The sequence below is a fragment of the Tyto alba genome, unplaced genomic scaffold (genome assembly GCF_018691265.1).
Source record: "Tyto alba isolate M040663 unplaced genomic scaffold, T.alba_DEE_v4.0 Super-Scaffold_26, whole genome shotgun sequence".
Taxonomy (NCBI): Eukaryota; Metazoa; Chordata; class Aves; order Strigiformes; family Tytonidae; genus Tyto; species Tyto alba.
The window spans coordinates 13045433-13066608 of record NW_024881300.1 but is presented as its reverse complement, the minus strand read 5'-3'; the positions used below and the strand labels follow the sequence as shown (position 1 = coordinate 13066608).

Below are 21176 nucleotides of genomic sequence, written 5' to 3'. Positions count from 1 at the left end.
TGCTGTGGCCCAGTAAGGCCTGTGGCTAGAGCCTCTCAGCATGCCCACCTCCATCACTCTGCACATTACTCTCATTTATCATTATTATTTATGTTAAATGGCCAGGTCTCACATAATTAAAAACCTTATAAAGGCTGAGCCAGAACTGCTTTTCCTGGTGATGAGATGTAAGGAGAAAACCCCTATGTAAATTTCACTGGATTTGTCTTAGAAAATGACTTTTTAAATGAAAGACAGACAGAAAGCAAGAAAGAAAGAGAAAAGGCAGTCCTACTGCTGACTCATCTAATGGCTAGCAGGATAGACTCCATGTTCTTTCCCGTGGAGGTTTCTTAGGTTAGTTCAAGTCTAGCAGTGCAGGTACCAACTTGCCCACTGCTTCTCTGAGACATAGTCTTCGTCATATCTGATGCTCTAACCACACCTGGAACTGGAAACAATGCAAGGCAGCAAATTTAATGAGCTCTGTCTTGCGGATCAGAGAAAGAGTTTGTGAGGTGACAAGAAGGGTATGGGCTGCTCTGCACGGCCCGAGGCTCAGCTGGGAATTACACAACTCCACTGCATCCACCCTCACACTGAGGTTTTGGCCTGTGCACATAATTACCTGCTGGACTGGTATGTAAATCCCTACGGGGTACATACAGTACATGTGCAAAAAATAGCTGTGCAGCAGATGATTTGAGAGGAATACAATTTCTGGAAAACTTGGGCCAGGATGTCTATCAGGAAAAGTTACCCAATCAGCAGGACATAGTTTTTGGCTGGTAATTCATTCAGATCCTGGGTGCCCTTGAAAAATTATTTGATTTCAAGACTAATTTGTCCCTTGAGGATGAAGTTTTGGCTACGCATCCCAAATGACCTCTGCAGCTTAGACATGTCAGGCACCCATGCTGCTGCTAAACACCAAAACCAGCAGTGCAGTGCTGTGCACCAGGGAACAAGACCCCCAGTGGTCATAGAGCTCTGCTCTGTGGAGGAAGAGGGGATCCCCCAGAGAAACAGCTCTCAGAAGCAATAGGTTGGGCACTGAAAGAAAATTGAGAAAACACCACTTACGTACAAGCTCTCTCTTACCTTCTCTCTGCTTCCCCCACAGGGCTCCGAGGAGACCATTCGGGTGGTATCAATGGACAAAGACTACCATGTGGAGTGTTATCACTGCGAGGTAAGCATCAGGCACTGCTGCCAGCCTGCCCCACAGCAAGGCTTTGCTGATAACTAGCAGCCTCTTGGTAGGTACCTGACTCCCACCCCAGGGTGCACTTACTGGCTCTTGCACGCTTGGGCAGGTCGGCCTCTGCCTCATGGCTCCTGGAGGGGAGGCAAGGGGTAAGTGCTAGCTGGGCTGCAAGTGGTGCTGCTATCTCCAGTACCAAATTATTTTTTTTCTCTAGTATATTAACTTCAGAAGCTGGGTTTGGTTGGTTACGTTGAATTTTCTCAATACTTTGAGATGGGGAGAAAACAAACAGTAGGTGCAGGTTCTCTTTTTCCTGATCTCTGGGTAGAGATTGTGTGGCTGTGATCTGAGGAGACTTGAATTCACATTGCCTGTGCAGGGAAGGACCCTCACTCCTATAGTGGAAGGCTTTTCTAGGGGATCTGTGTTTTTTCCATGCTGAATGAGTATTGATTCTTTTCTAGTAAAGAGACAGGGATACCACTGACTTTGTCACTTTTTGGGGAGTAGTTTCTTTTTGTGCAGAACATTTAAACATTGATTGGGACAGATCAAGTTGTGGGATTAGTGCTCTTGCTTCAGAGAGGAGAGCTGAGTTCAGTCCTAGCTCTGCATCCATGAGCATGAGGAGGAAGACAAACTCTTTAATTTAGGATCAACCCAAAACTTCCCCTTTGCTGTAGGTTTTGCAGTCTGATATGAAAATATCCACACAGATCCTGACTGTGCTACCTAATTATTTTAGCACAAGAGGCAAAAATGCAGCAATACTATCTTCCATGCACTTCTGCACAAAAAGGTTTTACAAAGAGACTGCCAACTGAGGGAGAAAATAATAAAATTCAGGGCATCTTGAAATGTATATGTAAGGAAGACCCCCTCCACTCAGCTCCCTCCTGACAGATATCTGATACTCCATCCTTTTCTATTAATTTTTAAAGAGTCTTTGGCACAGGAAATCACAGCATTTTGGAGAGCTGTACTTACCTCCTCCTTCTTCTCCCATCTACTGCTTTGTGCAGGCTTCACCTAAGATGACAGCTCCCTCCCCTTCTCTCTCAGCCTATTGACTTTATATTGGAATGTCCCACCAGGGGTTTATTTTCAGTTCTGTTTCATTATTCATTTCCCCATTCTCCTTCCAGTTTGAGGCAAATCAAGCTGCCTCCACATCTACCCAGAATGGCAGAGTACATTTATGTACAGAAATTAGGGGGTTAGCCAAGTGTTAAGAGGGGTAGGTTATGGTCTCAAATCAGGCTCTCAAACTGTACACACTGGGTCACTGCTGTCTTCAAATACTGCTAGAAAAGTTAGTGCCAGTATTTTGAGGTATTCATGTGGAGACTTTTGCAAAGGCTAGGATGACTCACTTAGCCACTTATGAAATGCTGTTAATGTCATCATCACCTGATGGCCATGCAAAGTCAGCAGTCAGCTTGCAAACTTTGCTGCTTTTCTTTATCATCTCTTCCTTGTTCAACCTTCTGAGAAGTTCAAGCTGGCTTACAGGTCAGTAGACCCCCATTGTGAAACTGAAATCCACTGAGAAGGCAGGCTTTCTCATTGCAGAAAAGGAATACAGTTTTGGAGAGGGAAAAAGATATGAAGACTTGGCACAGCTGTAGAATATCTGAAATTGTTAAATTCTAATGAGCAATTGAATTTTAAATCTTACATAAAGGACTATAAAGTTATTACATAACATATAGTAACACACAGAAAAATATCTTGGCAGAAACTTTGGTTAAAGCCTCCCTAAACTAACACTCCCGTTTTAAAGCTTACTTTAAAACCTGTTTTTCATTCTTACTTCAGCATTGTAAAATTTGAGGATTTTAACATGAGCTATGAAAGCTGAAAAATTCTATTCTGTGTCTAATTAAAAACTTTGCATCAGTTTCCAATACTAAAATGGTCTATATGCCCAACTTGTTCAGGTTTGGGTTTTTTTTTTCCTTTCTATTAAGTGCGCAAATACATACTCAGAATCTCTGGTTTGTCAGGACTGGTCACAGTAACAATTTTTAAGTATTTAACATATTTGAAATATCAAATCCAAGCACAAAACTGCCATGACTTTCAAAATGATGACAACTGACAACCAGGTTTGTCTCTATGGCAGTGTACGTAATAGTCAGCAGGCAGGATGATTGCTCTGTTCCTCCACTGTTGTTCACCCATGTAGTTATGTGCTGGTCCCAGAGGTACTAACATATTTCCACTAAAGATGGACCACTGGCCTTGAAGACTTTAATTTTTTTAATTCTGAATTAGAGAAAGTGTAGCCCTGCTTCAGAGTGAAAAATGTCCAATCTCCCCCTCTTTCCCACTCCTCTAATTTTCCACTTAATGCTCCCCCATTTCTTGCTTGCTGTTTCATTGCAGAATAAGCTCCTTCACTGACCTCTTCCAGGTGGTATGTGTCAGGGTCAGTCCTTGGCCTGTTTTTGTTAGATTTGCATCAACATTTATTTGATGAAGAAGAGAGCAGAATGGGAAACAATGGGGAAGAAAATTCTGGGTACTATTATAGACTGTCCTGTTTGATTTCAGTGATGACATTTTGCTTTTATGAGATGAGTCCACCTACCAAAAGACTCTTGAGGTGGCTGGCTTTGGAGGTATGGGAGGGAGCTCTCTGGGTTAATTATGCAACATTGTTGTGAGATGTGACCTACCTGAATTACTCACTGATCTGGGATGTGTATGTTTTTTCTAGGACTGTGGCTTGCAGCTCAATGATGAGGAAGGCCATCGTTGTTACCCATTAGAGGGCCACTTGCTCTGCCACAGCTGTCATATCAGGCGCCTTAATATTAAACTGCCATCACATCCACCTCCAAGCTATCCAATGCATGTCACAGAACTCTGAAAGACATTTCCAATACCAATAAGCCATTAGAAGACAAAAATTTTAAAATGGCTTTCCTGTTCCTTTAAAGATGAAATTCCAGTAATAACGATCTAAACCAGCTATTTATTTTTTAAATCAGAGGTGAGGGGTCCTTTTGTGATACTGTACATATGCATTCTTTTATCTAGACGTTTTCACTGAGACACCGTCTACTTGAACAAATAATTCACCACTAAACTGTAATTGTAAATGGCAGCATTTCTGAAAACAATGGTACAAAGGGCTGTTCTGCACTCCCTACTCACTTTCCCTCAGTGGAAATTTTGCCCAAGTAAAGAGGGTAGAATTACTTTCCAGTGTTAGCACCTTATCATATTCCAGCAAGCGTGATAAGATAAATGCTAGCATTTTAGCTAGTTTTCTTCAATTCTGGTCTTAGAGAATACGGTCTCACATTTTTTAAACTTAGATTCCCAGAACTGTAGTGAATAGGAAGCAAACAAGCGGTTTTAGCAAGGACAGCTTTCAGCATGGGTTAAACAACTGCATTCTGTGAAGAAGTGTCAGGCCACCTTTCTATCCTACAAGGTTCCACAGTCATCCAAAGACTATTTAGCTTGTTAAAGAAAAAGGGCAAGCATCTCATAAAAACCACATTACAGAGGAATATATCCAAAAGATCGGCACATGCAGGGCCATAACAGCTGAAGGAAGTTACTAGACCTCTGTAATTGCTTGTCATGTACACGTGTAGCCATGGTTTCAAAAGGCATTCATATCAACTTGATTTGGCACTTACTAAAAAATTCATCTTTTACACCTGTTTTGTTTCGTTTTTTTTTATAGGGTTAGTAGCCCCTTTCTATGCAAAGGTACACTTGTCTTTATACTACTTGTTTTATACAAGACTTCATCTATTACCAACTGCTTTATGATTGTATGTTGATACATTATTAAAAAAAAAGAGGGCGACTGGTTTTTGTATTATCTTTTCAGCTTTGTGTTCTTTTCTGGATGTACTTTTTAACTGATTATGGTGACTGTCTACATTGGAAAACAAAGTACAGTTTAGCAGAAATAATAATTAGCGAGTCTGAAACATTGGTATTTTATAACAAGTATTAGATGTACATAGAATGTACACACTTTCATATTTTGCATAAGCTTTTACAGTAACCTCAGAGCTCTGGGGAAATAGATGTCTTCCATATAGGAAGTTAGATGAATCTTTTTTATGGTTTGTTTTCTACCATGTGTTGATGATTTACATGCAAATCACACATCTGTATGTTTAAAAAAATTCCTTGCATTCTCATGAGAATTGATCCAGCCTTCCTGAATTTATATTTTAAATAAATCCATCATTGCTGTCTTTAGCTGTATCCAAAATTACAATAAAATAAAATTATTCTGCTCCAGAGCAAGTGGAAATACCAGACCAGATTCTCCACATGTGTAAATTGGGACATTTCCATGCCAGTTCTCAACATACCAAGAATCTGACCGATCCATTCAGAAATGATCCCATGTTAAATTCAGCACAGACTGATGAAATGACTTGACTTATTTGGCAACACCACTGCAGTTTAGTTTCTTATGCTCCACTGACTGTTTGAAAGCTGTTTGTGGTGCTCTTGAAAAGTACAAAGAGCATCCAATGGCCACTAATTCCTAAGTGGAATAATTAACTCCCTTAACAGAACTTTCTGATCGTCTGGAATTTCCTTATGGGGGAAGGGTGGGTGACAAGGAAAACTCCTATGAACTATTTTTTTTTTTTTTTTTCTGTTAGTAAGGAACAAAAGGTATGTTTCCTGAACTTTTGCCAAACTTCCATCAGCCTAGATTAACCTGCCCTACAGAATGCTCATTGGCAAGTCAAGCCAGATGCTCCTCTAAAAAGTAATTTTCTAATTAATGTGTATCAGTTTATAATTAACATATTTAATGTGATAGCCATGTTTTGAAGGAATTGCAGTGCAAGTAGTGCCCCGTTTCAACAGAAACTAAAAGGTCTGGCCTGCAAAAGAGAAGACACTGGGTACATGCACACTTTTTCTGCATTTGTAAACATTACCTCTGTGTCCATAGTCACCAACCCAGCCTCAGAAGGAAGTGGAAGTACTTGTGCCTCTCACCCAAACAGCCAATGCTAGAAAAGGGAAAAAAAGTTGTCTTAAATTGGATTGTATGACTAGGCACATTCCTTAAGGTTATTACAAACATGGAAGATATCAGCTTCAGGATAAACTTTTAGCATCAGCTGCAATGTAATACTTCTTCCATTTAAGGAATCTGCTTTAGACCCCATTTAGCTTTAAGGCATTTTTAGTTGCTTGTCTTTATATGTTAAGGAACACAGATTAAGGAAACAGTCATTAAAATACACAGAGAAGGTTCAGGTCTGTTCCTGTGAGCAAGTCCTGCCATAATAGTACTCGCTGTACTGGAAAAATGCTTTGCTCTACCAGTATAGAAGCAAAACCTTCAAAGATCACAGTGGCCAGAGATGGAGGTGACTTACTCTGGGGTTCAAGCCCAGTTTTCTGCCAGTCCCTTCCATATCTCTTTGCCTCCTTCAGTGGCAAGTTTAAGTTTACACTCAACCTACTTTTCAAGGGACAGCACACTATCTAACATGTACATACCATACCTTTATTTTCTTTTTTAAAAGCAATCATACTGTAGAACAGAATACTTGATTTAATTTCACATGTTGATTTGTCAGTCTCTTGTAGTTCTACTCAGTTCCAATGTGTTAAGTGCCAACATGGTAAAAATACCAAAAGGTAATACTTCCACATAGAATAAGCATTTTGTTTAAAACCAGAAAGCAGCAGTTGTTGTTCCAGTATTTTCTAGACAGGTGCATTCCATTACTGTATAATGAAGTACAGCTTTGCTTTTCCAGCATTTAGTATAAAAACTGGAGCTTGAGTGAAATTTGCCAGCTTTTTCAATCAAAAAGAAAAATAAAAGCAAATCTAAAATAATGATCTGTATTCTAGTGCGAGTGACAGTTTCTGCAGATTTCACATCCTGTCTGAGGAATTATGTATATCAGAAAACTTATTTTAATTATTTTGTTAAGAAGTATTCTTATGTTAAATCAGTTCAACGCAGATGTAAACTTTCTAGAGTTCATTTTATGATGTGATTGTTCTTCAGAAGCCTGTGCTGTACTTGCAAAATATTTCCATAAAGTTAAAACAATACCAACTTGTTGCAATTTGCATCAGGACTACACCTTCCCATTTTGGTAAGGAACCCTACAGAGTCCCTGCAGCACAAAGCAGTTGTAGGCGATTCAGTGTCCCTCGTGCACTGGAGGACACATTCCAAAGAAAGGACCAAAATAAGATTTGGAAACAAAAGAATGCACTTAGATAATTGAGCTTTCAAAGAGGGTTTGTTTGGGTTTCTTTCCTTTTCCTTTCACTTGTGTGCAGTGTGTGTGTGTGTGTATATATATATATATATTTTGTAAGGTGGAGCTTCAAAAGGAAAACATGGTTAGAGGAGCTCTTTAAGACCAGAAATTCCAGAGTAGTTAAGTAAACCAAAGCTCTAAAGGAGACAAAAGCTGCTTTCTTGTGTTTCAAGAAAAGTTTAAAAGTTTGTGATTCATCCTGTAACTAATGCCGTAACTAGAGTGTATAATTTGACTTAAATTAAGTTTTCATTTGAGAAATATTTTTGTTTTCTTTAAAAGAATATAGTTTTCTTCCAAGAACTTGGACCAACGTTGATTTTTATTTTGTAGGAAATATATAAATTCCCAGTTTGTATATCATGTAACTAGTTTACATGCTGAAAATATACATTAGTTTAACTATTTTTGTATATATATCCTTGTAAAACCTTTCAATGTGCTTCTGTCTTTCAGTCTTTAGAATTACTTGTGGTTTTGTGTTTCAGTGTTTGATTCCCTTGATTGTTGAAGAAAAAAATTGGGAAATGTAGATTTATTTATCTAAAGAAGAAGCTACTTGCTATCATCCTAAGTTATTTAATATTAAAGTCAGAAGTTTCATTTAACCTTAGATTCTATAATCTGCTTTTTTTCAATAAAGACATTTTGTAGTTATCTTTGATTTTGTAGTTTGTTGCATGTAAGTATTTTATTTTTTTTAATCTCCACGGGCACTAAAACAATTTTCAGGAGACCCTTGTATTGCCTACAGAAATGCCTAACTGATATTAATTGATTGCAGCTGCATTCATGAAAGATTTTGGTCCTCCAGTGCAAGTGTTACTAATTAAGGCCTAAAATATGCCCACAGCTAATGTTTTGCAGCTGCACTTAGAAAAGAATTTAGCCACTCTGGCAATTTTTAATTAGGCTTTAACTAGTCTGGCTAGTTCACATGTAGGACAGTCAGTGTTCAGGAACACTTCCTTTTCAAGACTCCCATTATTTTTTGCAGTGTGCCAGAAGTACTTACCTGGGCTATGAATTTGCATACCTTTAAGCACTCGGACCTTGGTTTGGGGAATTCTCTCAATTTTGTTGCCAAGTCACAGTAACTCAGAAACCATGGTCAGAGCTCTAACAGGATCAAAAAGGTGCTTTTTTTTTACATATTTTACCTTTCTGAAGCTCTTTGCCACCTTCTTGTCTCCAGCTTCATGGCATGGACGAGAGCTTGTTCACATTTACCTTCTGCACACAGTGGTCCTGCAAGAGCAGCTATGTCTGCCAGGCAAAAGGTTCATCAGCGCTAGTATCTTGTCTCCAACTATGACCAAAAGTGGATGCCTGGGGAAAGAGTACAAGAACCAATTTCTTCCTGGTTTCCTTATATTCAGTGGGTTTTCTTTCCATTAAGCCAGTAAGCCTACTGTCCTTGCGAATGCTTTTTCCTCCGGTGACTCACAGAAGCCAGACAGATAGGCACAAGCTGCTACCTCAGTATGATGCTGCCCTCCCCTCCAAAGAGTCCGTCTCTGCAGCTCTGCCACCCTGGCTTTGCAAAATACAAATGACTTTACATTTGGAAATGAAACTTACTGGTGGTTTTCACACAATGGCTATTCTGGCAAATTTTGCTTTTGCACAGTCAGAATGGAAAGAGTTACAAATGTCACAATTGTTTTAGGGACACAGTCTGCATTTCTGTGCTTTGAAACAGATGGACCACACTTCTGTAGGGCCTGCACATACATGCTATTTTCTCACTCCCATATTTTTTTAAAAATTTATTCAAAATTAATTCCTTGAAGGAGAAAAAAAAAAAAAAAACAAAACAGAAAGACTGGCCAACTCAAAGTGTTTTAACAGTGCCTCACCATGTGGGTGACACAAATGTAGTCAATAAAATCTAGGACATAGTCTTAATGCAGGAAGAATTTATACCAACCCCTAACCAGCCTGGATGAAAAGAACGGAATACGTATGTACTTAAAAATATTAACTGCCCCTCATGGGCCTCCTTGCAGGAAACACACTGGAAAATGAACATACATTCACTGCAGGAAGGGTGTGAGTCAGGACCCAGCTCCCAGAGGAGCGCACCACAGAGGCCTGCAGTGTTGTAGGACCCCCTGGCATGGCATCTGAGCCACAGGGCAGTGTGTAACTGGAAGCTGTTGCATGTCACGTAGTTGCTAAATCTGGCATGCAGATTATTCAGGACAGCTTTGCTGGCCCTGTTCTTCACTTCACTAGCCATCCCCAGGTCTGCACCCTTCACCTGGCAGCTATGGTCTAGGAGGATTTTTCCAATTCATCCTAGGGCTGAACACTTGGCTAGTGCTTGGAACCATTAGGAATATGTGAACTAGGCTGATGAGGCTGCCTTCAGCTCCCGTCCCTGTTACTCAGTTTTTAGTCTCCCTAATTCATAGACTCGTAGAATAAGTGAGCTTGGACAAGACTTCAAGAGGTCATCTGGTGCAACACCCCACCACCAACATATACACTCAAAGGAAAATATGTATGTGTGTGTGTGTATATATAGCACCTTATATGTAATACTTTAAATATTCCCTTGGGTGTGTCATTGGGGAAGCTGGAATTGCAGTCTCAGTCCTGCTGCTACAGCATTTCTTAATTGCCCCAGTCTGACAGGTAGTAACAAAGCTGCTCAGTGTTCACATTTGCCATTCCAGGTTTCTTTCCAAGACACCAGCTGGCTGGATCACTGATGCCCGTGCCTTTAAGAGAGAAAAAGGTGGCAGAGATTAGCAAATGTAGAACAGCAAAGAACCAGGGCCCTGTTGAAAATAATGCAAACAACTTCAGATCAAGTATGAGCCCTGCAGTTTGCAAACATTTTGGGCTGGCATGGCTTTTTGCAAAGGCAACACCTATGATTATTGTGATTTGTTTATTTTTTTTTTTTCTAAAATGCCCTCATTTCAATCACTGATTTATTTACATTAAAGACTGGAACTTGGCAACGGACACTTTTAGTTGTGAAATCTATTTAAAAGCAAAGGACAGTAGTCTGCAATTGCAAACACCCTCCCATCCATGAACTCAGACCTCATTACTCTAAACACAGCTATGGGCAGCAGTAACCTGCAGGCTTCTTGCTGCTTGCTGCCCCACTTGCACATCTATAATTTCATGCAGCCTTAAAAAGCACTGAATTTAGCTGAATTTACCGAGACTATGATCTCAATTGGTGCTATAACCTCATGCTTGGGGTTGACTTACAGAGAAGAAACTCTGAAGGAGGAACTACTAAGCAAGGTCTGGAAATAGTGAGCAAGAGCTGCTGGATGTTGAGTGGGACACATCAGTCTTCCCTGGATGCCTAAACTGAATGTGAAAGTGTCACTTTAAACACAAGGCATTAGTTTCTGGAATAAATTGCAGGTCATCTCTCAGTCACCACCATTGGGCTCATCAGCAGCTGAATTACATATTTTAAAAGCTATGGAATTAACCACAATTTTTAGTAAAACTCCAGAAGACCAAAAATATTTTCTTCCTGTTCAAAATTAAGATGCTATCCTAGTGTTCAATGCAGTTATCACCATCTCTTCATTTAACACTGAGACAGCAAAAACTAAGTTGCCATATTAAAAGCATATAATAAGAACTAGTGCATTTCTGCTGTACCTGCATTTTCCCTGTGCTGCCAGTGTCTGTCCCATCAGAAGAAAATACACAACCTTAGGTAGCGTAAGTCACTGTGCTCTCACACAGCACAGAAGTACAAACTGAAAACTGTACAAAAAGTAAGAAACCATGTGGAGACCTGGTTTGCCAGTAGCGACAAAATAAGTATCTATCCAGCAACCATTTAAGAATAAATTCTTAAAGGTTTGTGTCAGAGCTGAAAAAACATCCACAAAAACCTCACATTTGTATGTACATGTCTGGGAAGTCATCACCTCAAATAACAAGTACTGCATTGGTTAGTTACAGTAATTCAAGTGGTTAAATGAACTATCCAAAAGAACCCTGTTCATTAAAAATTTGGCACATTTAAACTATTGCAGGAATGTTAGAGCCAACTGATCAGTTAATTAGTGGCTGCTCTGGTGAGGCAAATGAAAGCCAGAGGCACCCCTCAGTGCTTCCAGGCCCAGTAAGGAAACAGTGACATGCACAGTTCCCAACTGGTGTAAATTGGGTTCTTGGCTAAACCCAAGGAAGCTGTGCTGGTTCATGCTAAGTGAGGTGTCTCATGCCCTCTGTGAGACAGGTCATTAGCATAGGAAAAAAAAATGATTGTGTCAAGCTGTGTCTTTTACCACCTAAGTCCTGCAGCTGAAAGCTTCATAAGTCAAATGTGACAAGCTTACCAGAGGGGAAATAAAGCAGCAATAAATTCTGTTCTGTGAAGGCCAGTTATTGTGTGGCTCTGGTCTCACCTAAGTGCCTTTATCTGATCTGACGTTTGCAAAGGTCGCACACTGTGTGTAAGGATGCATACAGCAATGGAGTAGGGAAAAAAATGAAAGTGGCATAAATGGCAGGGGAGAGAGCAACAAGACTTACCTGCAATACCTGCAAGCCACATATTTAACTGCACTTACCTCTACTGGTGGACATGAGTCACAGAAGCTTTTGCACAGAGCCTCTTTAAAGTGGTGAGGAAAAAAAAGGGCACCAGTGTCCTGCAGCAGGAACTGCTGACTGTCTTCCAAAAGGATGGTGGTGGCACTCCTAAATACCTGCCTGTGCCTGGGCTTACCTGGGAGTTGGTCCTTTTCCTCACTTCTCTTTCCTATATCAAAAAAATATAGAAAAGAAAGAAATCATGACAGCTTTCTGCACCAGGCACAGGGCTGTGGCATCTCGGCACAGGCTGCTTGTCAGTAGTCACTGTCACACATGAATCCCTTTTATCAAAATGGCAAGTGTTGGTCCAACAAATATCATCATCACTTTAGACATGTTCTATTGCTTCTAGCAACATCTTACCGTTTGGAATAGATCATTTGCTGCCTACATTCCCAACCCATAAAAGCTATACCTACAATTTTATTTGGATCATTGTTCTTTTATCACCCCAGTATACCACACTTAATGGTAAAAGTGACAGACATTCAGCAGTACTAAGAACTGCCTGTAGTTGACTATAAACATAATTTCATTCTCTATTTAAAAAAAAAGTTTGTAACCTTTTTTTTAAATAACTTCCTTTCCTTGCAATCAGCTGCTAGCAGCTGCCAGATACTACCCACAGCACATTTTCCAAGCTCTGGATCAAAACCATATTTTTTTAAAAGCCAGAAAAAACTATTTTAAAAGTTAGTAAATTTTCTGCCAGTTAATATGAAATTGGCCAATTATTTTTCAGAAATCCCATCACAATGGGAAAAAATTCATAAAAATGCCCTAAATGTCCATGATTGCCTCTGAAATGGAACAGAAATCTTTAAAGGATATGCCATGGCAGCTTCCAAACTGAAGCAAAAAAGAAGGAAGGTGGAGCAAAACAAAGTTTTCTTTAAATGTTTCTTATTTTACTCTGCAACATACAGCAGAAAATCTGCTAAATCAATGGCTCTGGCAGCCACCAGACAATGCTTTGACAAAGCACACTGGATTTCATTACATAATTTAATTTCTATTTGATTTTTTTTTTTACATTACTCATAGTAACTTCAAAGTTGACATCTTTCCCTTTGCTGATAAGCTAAAAGATAACATGAAGCTAGGCACCTACTGCACTACAGTCAGTAATTTCCATATCACCTTTCCCAAAAATTTTATGGCTTTATTTGCAACCCAGGTATAAGGATCTCCTGCAGCAGGAATTTGCTTGCAGGCTTAGCAGGCACAGTCAGAGAGTTCCAAGCAGGAGGTACTAAAGCCTGCTGTTTTCTTTGAGCTAGATCTTCAACTGCAGCCTTGTAAATAAATATGCAGCCCAAAAGAAAGCAGCACTGTAAAGAGGATGCTGCAGGGACTCGGCAATGCTTCCGTATTAAGCAGGAGTGAAGAGGCAAGCAGGGCTGTGTGTAACATGCCAGCTGCTGTAGTTGTTTGTAAAGGAACAGCAAAGCGAGCTGTTAACTCTTACTGTGGTGTGAGAGCAATGTCTTGATGCTCCATCCAAAATCTCTGCAGTTTTACTATCACTGCACATGGTCCTTTGTATCAGCCCATGACATGGCAAGGGTTTTTTTCGTCCTAACAGCACCTCCTACCTCAAAAAACCCCTAAACCACATACATGAATTTACTGTCTATACTATACACAATATATATAAATAATAAATCCAAATGTAGAGATGTAAGTGGGCTGAAGGGCTGTTTTGTGCAAAGATCTCAGTTTAGATGGAACCAGGCCACATAAGAGTCACTGGCAAAGGGTTACATAGTATTTTAAATGTATCCCAATGTTATCACTGGCCTCCAAAGAATAATAACACTTGCCTGTACATGAGCACATCTCCTTGCATTATCTGGCAGTGTATATTGTTCCTTACTCCTTCTTCAGCTGAAGTTTGCTAAATACCCAGTTTTACCAGCAAGAAAATTCTCCCTGAGCTGCAGATACGTGCTCAAGGACAGGCAGCAGAAGCAGCAGGAACGGGACCCGTGAGCTCAGCCCAATGCAGCCATGGTGGGGCATGGGCTGGGGCCAGGCTACGCCAAAAGATGGGGATCAAACTCCTGTGCTTTTTGGGTGACTGTTTCTAGGCACTGTCCCATAGCCTGCTGCAACAAAGCACAGGCTTGTGAGCACAGCAAGAGACACCCTCCCGGGTTTTGTTGTGTTTGGGTCTCAGATGAAAAGTTGCGGCATGCTGAACTAAAATAAAAAAGGTCAAAAGTTGGGAGAGCCAGAGGTGACCCAACCAAGGGCTTGCTTTGAGGAGGAGATGGCCACCACTCAGCCTCCCGCACAGCACCAAGTACACCAACTTTGAAGGACATGAGAATGTCATCAGAGGACCTTTTCCAGTGGAAATACCAAAGTTATTTCAGAACAGGTACCACTGAGGACCATGCTCTATCCTCCCCAGTGCTTCCTCATGTGCACAGCAGAGCCAGCTACCAAGAAAGCATCAGAAAGGCAAAGGCAGCACCACCAGTCCCTCTCCTCCTCTTCCAAAACAGCTGTTCAAAGCTGTGGGCTGTCACAAAGCCTCATCAAACCCCCTACGTGTACAAGTAACCCCAAGAGGCCTGACCAAACCTTTGCCACGTTTCTCACCTAGAAGAGATGAGTAATTATTATCTGGGAAGCCGTGGAGGAGACCCTCCTCTCACGACTGCTGCTGTGAATTGCAGTGAACTCCGCTAAATTGCACCACAGAAAGTCCAGGTTTAGCTGTGCAACTATCTCAATATATTTTTTTTTGTAGTAGTAGAAGCTTCTGGAAGTCACTAAAAATAACTTTGTTTGGGTTTTTAAACCTAATCCAAACACACTTGTGTCGTCTTTCAAGATGGCACTTTCCCCTTGTCCTTACTTGACAACAGATTTTTCAGTCATTAAGAATGCTCTGAATGCACAGAAATATCTCGGGTTGTTTTTCCCATAATCAAAAGAAAACAAATCCCAGAGCAGCCCTGGCAGGCCGCTTCCGGCCAGCACCGCTGCCCCCCAGAGACCCATTCTGCTCGGCTGTTGCCTTCAGAGGCCAAACAAGTTTGCTTTCAATATAAAATTAGACACAAACAAACTTTTTTTTTTTTTTCCCCCAAACACACCCCCACCCCCCCACCCCCCCCAAGTCTTGCCCAACTACTTTTCCATTAAACACATTCCAAGACAGTAATTGTAGATGTATATGAGTGGCTTAGATTGTATAAGCCAGCATTTATGTTCTCTCCCCACTCCCCTCCTGCTGTCAGTACCATTTGATATATTCCTGGCCAGTGCTGGAAGCTCACATCACACTGCAGTCACTTGTAAGCATTTGTGATACAGCTCAAACCACGCTATCAGCTACCAGGATGCCCTCTGCTATTGTCTGCTTGCTCTCGCGTGCTTTCTCCTACAGAGCGCTTCCTGATTAGAGTAGATTGACATTTAGAAGGACCTGTGAAGTTATTTACCTCATGATCCTCCTTCAAATCCCTCCCTAATACCTTCATCTGCTGTAATATCTAAATGAATTTTGCCAGTCAGAGCTGGTAACGCTCTATGGCCAACACCTGTACCCATCTATCCCATCTTAAATTTGGACAGTAAGTTTCTGAGAGCAAAAAGCTATTTTTTTTAATTACAAGGGAGACATTCTTGCAACTCTACAAGATGACTTGTAAACACAAAAAAAAATCCTTCAGTATTGCCAAAATCTTCTTGGCCTAATGTAGTGGCAGTTTTGTGATAGGACATATTACTATATCTACCACTGAAAGCTGTCCTTATTAAAAAAAAAAAAAAAAAAAAAAAACCAAAACAAAACCAAAAAAACCAGCAGAAAAATAATCTATCATAGACATCCTTAGCAGTAACACTCCTGAAGTGGGTTTACATTAGTAAGTATAAATTACAGATATTTCATAAGCAGTTCACAATAATTTACCCAATTAGTCTTTTGCTTTCCCTGTCCATTATAGATAACATTGGCAAGAAAATTGCTGGCCACTGTCTAGAATTGTTGACAAAAGCTTCTGGAATGCTTTGCATTCTTGTGATGGGGATCTTAGCAAGAGACCACTGTCAGCACTCTTAGCCTTAGGTCTGAAAGTTCAGATGAGTTGCTGCAGTGTCTCCTTTTCACATCTGATCAACTGTGCAAAAACCTGGGGACAAATACTCCTGCAGATTACTCTCATGTCCTAGGGGTCTTCATTCAAGAACAGAGAAAACAAGCAGGAAACAAGGTCACAAAGCGACATCACTTAAAAATATAAGCAGAGTTACAAAAAACATCTGGGGGCCTAAACCAACCTTTTGCTATCCACATACAATACTGAGCACAATGGAGACCTACTGTGTTATTGAGCCCCTACTCTTGTGATTTAATAAACACTTTAATTTTACCAGATCTACTAACTCATTAGATGTCCCACCTTTTGCATTTACAGCAGCTTTGAGCACCCCAAGATCTTTAATCATCAGCTAGGTCTCTTCCCTTAAAAATACATATCACACTGGGTGTGCCGCCATGAGAATACAAAATAAATGTTTTGTGTCGTTGTCTTTTTCAGCGTGGAGTTGCATGAACTACACTCCAGAGAGTTCTGGAAAAGAGGAAAATCACAGTAGCTCCAATCACTATAAAATATTCAGAAGGTGAACCTCAAACACATAAAGGATCCCAGTTGTGAAAGGTTCTTTCACTTCTATTGACTGCAAAGAAATAACCAGAGGCACCGCTGGGTACCACCAAACCCCCACAGCATCAGGCTTTACCCATATAGGATTGCACAAGTCACAGGATTTTTTATTCCCTTTTAAGATGAAACATAGTTCTTAGTCTTGTTCTTTGCTAATGAGAGGGGTGTCCTGGGCAGGAAAATGAACAGAGACTAGATCATGGCTGAGAAAAGAGCAAAGAGAGAAGACAGTACCACAAAGGGGAAGGAAAACAACTGCCTTTCCTTCATTTGGAGACAAAATGCTTCTAAGGGCTGGACTTCATAAAAAACAAAGCAACAGCTCAGCATGGCTACTGAAGCAGTTTGCTGGCCTTGACAAAGCCACTTGGCCTGGGGGGGAGACGCAGCCAGGTCTCAGGACAACTTAACCCTCTCCAAGTTTTGTCCATCAGCAAGTTCTTCAGTAACACTTAGCATGGAACTGCACCCATGAGGGCACAGGGCCTACCAACTTCCCTGTGTCCCCTGGTGATGTGGACACCCTCTGTCCAAGCATCCTCATGTCCCATGTGGAGCACCAAGTGGCATGAGCATTTTGAAAGTTCAGGACCACATATTACACACACAGACTCTATCTTTAATGCTCAAATCCAAGCCTCTAAGCAAAAAGTGGCAGCAGCAACACCAGCCAGGTGCAGCAATCACAGTCCAGTCACTAGAGTCACTTCCATGGTGGGCTCCATACCCATCTGGGCTCCACAGAGATGAAGGTGTCTGCAGCCAGTGAGAAGCTTATTTAAAAAAAAAAAAGTCTTTATTCTTTGCTTTTCTAACTTTTGGTTTTTAAAATCATACTGAAGAAGTATGAAAAGGCAGAAGCTTTTTCATTTGAGAATGGCCTATCCCCCAACTTTTAAAATAGTTGCATACAGGATGCTGCAGAACTCCACAGAGGCACCTACCACTGGGAGAAAAATAAAAATTAAAAAAAAAATCATCTTCTGTGACTGTCCTCTGCAGTCCCATAAGTGTATTTGAGACTAAGCGTCCAGCAAGGAGGAACAAAAGCCAAGTCTCTGCAAAAGTCAAGACCATGCACTTCCAGTTATGGGCAGCAGCAAGTCTGAGAACAAAATGACCGATGAACTGTGCTGACAGGAAACACTCTTTTATACCAATAAAGAAAAAAGACATCCCACAAAAGACATGGCTACCGACTGTGGATTCTCCAATGGTTGTTATCTGTGGCATCTCTCCTCTGTGCTGCTGAGTAGCAAGTAGATCTGATTATTTTTAAGGGTACCCAAGCTGCCCTCCCCACTGCCGGCCCTCCAAACAACTTGCTCTCTTCTCTTCCTAACAGGGAGCGACCAAGATTTGCTGCAGTCAAATCCTCGTTTCTCAGCAATTCCTTGCCATCACAGGACTGAGACTGCCTGTCCTAATATCTAATCATGGCTATAAAATAAAAGTGTAGCATGCTCCTTCCAAGTCACTTTCTCCGACGTTTACAACATCTCCTCCCACGTGGTGGCACAGTCAGTTATGCAGCAGAGCAGATCAGGGAACCAAACTGTGTTAAAACTAATCCAGCAAAAAAAGGAAAAAAGGTTTGTGTTCAGCCAGATCAATTGCCTGTTTCCTGGTCACCGCTTTGGTGAACAGATGCTTGTGCCAGCAGGAGACCAGGGGCAGCACCAGTGCCATGTGGTGGCCTGATGGATTCAGCAAACTACAGCCCAGGTCATCATCTGTGCCCTCACCATGGGTCAGAAACAACCAACAGGAGTCTAGAATATGCACTGTGATGCCTCCACTAGGTCATAACACCAATTAAAAACAGGTTAGTTACTTAATATCTTTCTTCAAAGTCATTATTTTTCCACAACTTTTAGACTGGTTGTCTAGAAGATGGTAGAGCTAATCCCACTCGGGAAGCATGCTGTTTGGATGTCACTTTGGAATATCCAACCTCATTGGTTTTTTCCCCTTAGAATTCAAAAATACTTTGCCATGCAGCTAGCTAACCAGGTCTTAGAGGGTTATGGTTTCTTGTTCTCTTGCTTGTAAGGGAAACTTGAAACAAATTAAAATTATTCTGGCCTCGCACTAAAGGTCAGGATTGCGGGGAAAGATGACTTGTTCGGAATTCAGTCAGGAAGTTTAACACAAATAATCCAGCTTGAAGTTCTGTGAGAACAAGTCCCAGCCAAAAAAAAGGAAAAAGAAAAATGTGCCAATAGAACTAATTTAAGTACTAAATCGCTCCTTTCCAAACATTTTTTCCACCGATAAACCCACAGGCTTTTAAAGCTGCCATGTGAACAACTATTTAGCTGAGGTGTGAAAGAGATGCTGTTGGTACCTTCCCAGATAAAACCAGGCTTTTATCAGGAGACTTAAGCAGGAACTAGGAGGGGAAGGAACAAAAGGTATTGTTGTAAATTGCTGTGAAGATGGACCACACTGCACAGTGTCACCATTACTTGTTGTGAAGCCTCAGGGGACACCTCAAACTTTTTTAGCAAAATGTTCATGCCATAAAAAAGGGGTAACAGTTGATAAAATCCAACAGTTCATTTGCAAATAATTATTTGTTAGTAAAGAAATGCCTTGCAGTTGTACAGATGCCTTCTGTATCCGTAAAGCAACATTTGCCTCTCAGAGGCTACATCATGAATTACATTTGGAAGTGTTTATGACTTAGAGACAGTCCAGAAAGACTTAAAGATAGTCTATTCCCACTAAAAACATGTATTAAAAAACAGATACTAGATTTAGTTAAAAAACAGTAGATATTCTACCTTCACATCACTGCCAGCCTTGAAAGGATGACTTCAAAAAGAATTGGAGAGAAAGCATTTATGTTTTAGAGAACATGTATGTATCTGTGTGTATGTAAATACCTATGTACATGTATTTTTTTAATAAAGTTGATAGGGACACAATGGGTCAGGAGATCCATACCAAAACTCTGGAAATTAGAAGAACATGAGTTGTCAATTCCTCACAAGCTTACACCTCTATGGTTGCTCTGACTGAAGCCAACAGGGCTATAAAAGCATCTGCATCCAAAGATTTAAAAACAGACTTGGCCACTCCAGTTTTGGTTTTCTGTCTGACCAAAAGCCATTACCAAGAAATGAGCCTTTCGATTCTCTCTCATCATTACATAGTATTCAATTCCACCACTAAGTGTCTGCCCACATTAAACAAGTTGTACCTGGGACTAGAGAAACATAAAAAATCCCAACCAAACTGCAATCTTCCAGTAACAGTCAAATAATATAGCAAGTGTGGAGTGCCACAGTCAGTGGTGAAAATGTCCTGCAGATAGAAAAAGCCACAAATAGACTAAGAAGCCTATGTAGTTCTTAAAAGAATTTCAGTGCATTTCCAGAGGTGCTGAGCTGGAATAATAAATTAATTTTGCAAATCCACTAGTAAGCTTTAAATTCAGTTCTATACCTGAATTTAACAGGACTACATGCCAAATATTAGTTACAAAAGCGCATTCATGTTTTATGAACAAACATTTTGATAATCTTGCACAGAGTTGCTGTGGCCTCCCTTTCACCAGCAAACATGTGCTTTATGAACATTGGCATAGTGTTTTTAGCACAATTCAGCACTGAAGTCTTTCCAAAGAGGTTTCTGCTATGCTACCTGCACACCCAGTTTCATCCTGTCTGATCCTGCACGATCATGACTCGCTGCTGCCCTCTTTATTCCAGTATCAGCTCCAATGCGTGATAAATAGATTCCTGGCACTGCTGTTTCTCCCACTCAGTGACTCACTCTTCATTACTTGAGTATTTGTCCCCTCTTCTCAGCAAAAATAACCTGGAGAAAGTTATGCTTCATTCAGAAAAAAATATTCCTGCAGTTCGGGGGGGGGGGGGGTGGAAAAACACGACAAAAAGCACAACTGACTGAGTGTTCCCTTCCAATAAGCAAGGTGACGTTTTGCCACCCAAGGTGTTGCAATCAGATCATTAAAATGTGACTATTTTCCTTCAGCTCTAATGAAGCATCAGCAAATGGATAACATATCTATAGCCTCTGTCTGTCTGTCTCTGGGAGGCAGGTGCAGACTCAAGGAAGCTTCACAAACTGGATTCAGATGTGACTGATTTGTAAATTCCCAGGCAGCTATCCGGAGAAAGCTTACTGCTGCCAAAAATGTGCACTTTGGAACATCACTGAATGTCTTCTGTGTTTACACTAATGGTTTCACTTCATTCAATTCCTCAGGAGAAAGGATCAGAAAGATATTAGAGATATATTAAATGTTATGGTGTTAAAATGGAAGTGCCAGTACTGGTGCTCTTGCTCCAGCTGGTTAGCAGCGAAAGACACCCACAAATGCTCTCCCAGCACAATTGTGCTATTTTCCTAATGTATTTTGAACAGTTATTTCAGTGGGGAAACTCCCAAATCTTAATTTCC

The 21176-nt window shown here is 40.7% G+C and overlaps 1 protein-coding gene across 1 annotated transcript in view; it reads left to right on the top strand.

Annotated features, from left to right (window-relative positions):
* LOC104357758 (WT1 interacting protein) overlaps window positions 1–8137 on the top strand; it is an 86044-nt gene extending 77907 nt beyond the window's left edge. The window contains exons 7-8 of the mRNA XM_032987178.2: window positions 1103–1171; window positions 3909–8137. Coding sequence (XP_032843069.2) covers window positions 1103–1171; window positions 3909–4061 — 222 coding nt within the window. The 3' untranslated portion in view covers window positions 4062–8137. The remainder of the gene's footprint in view (window positions 1–1102; window positions 1172–3908) is intronic.
* The last annotated feature ends 13039 nt before the right edge of the window (window positions 8138–21176 follow it).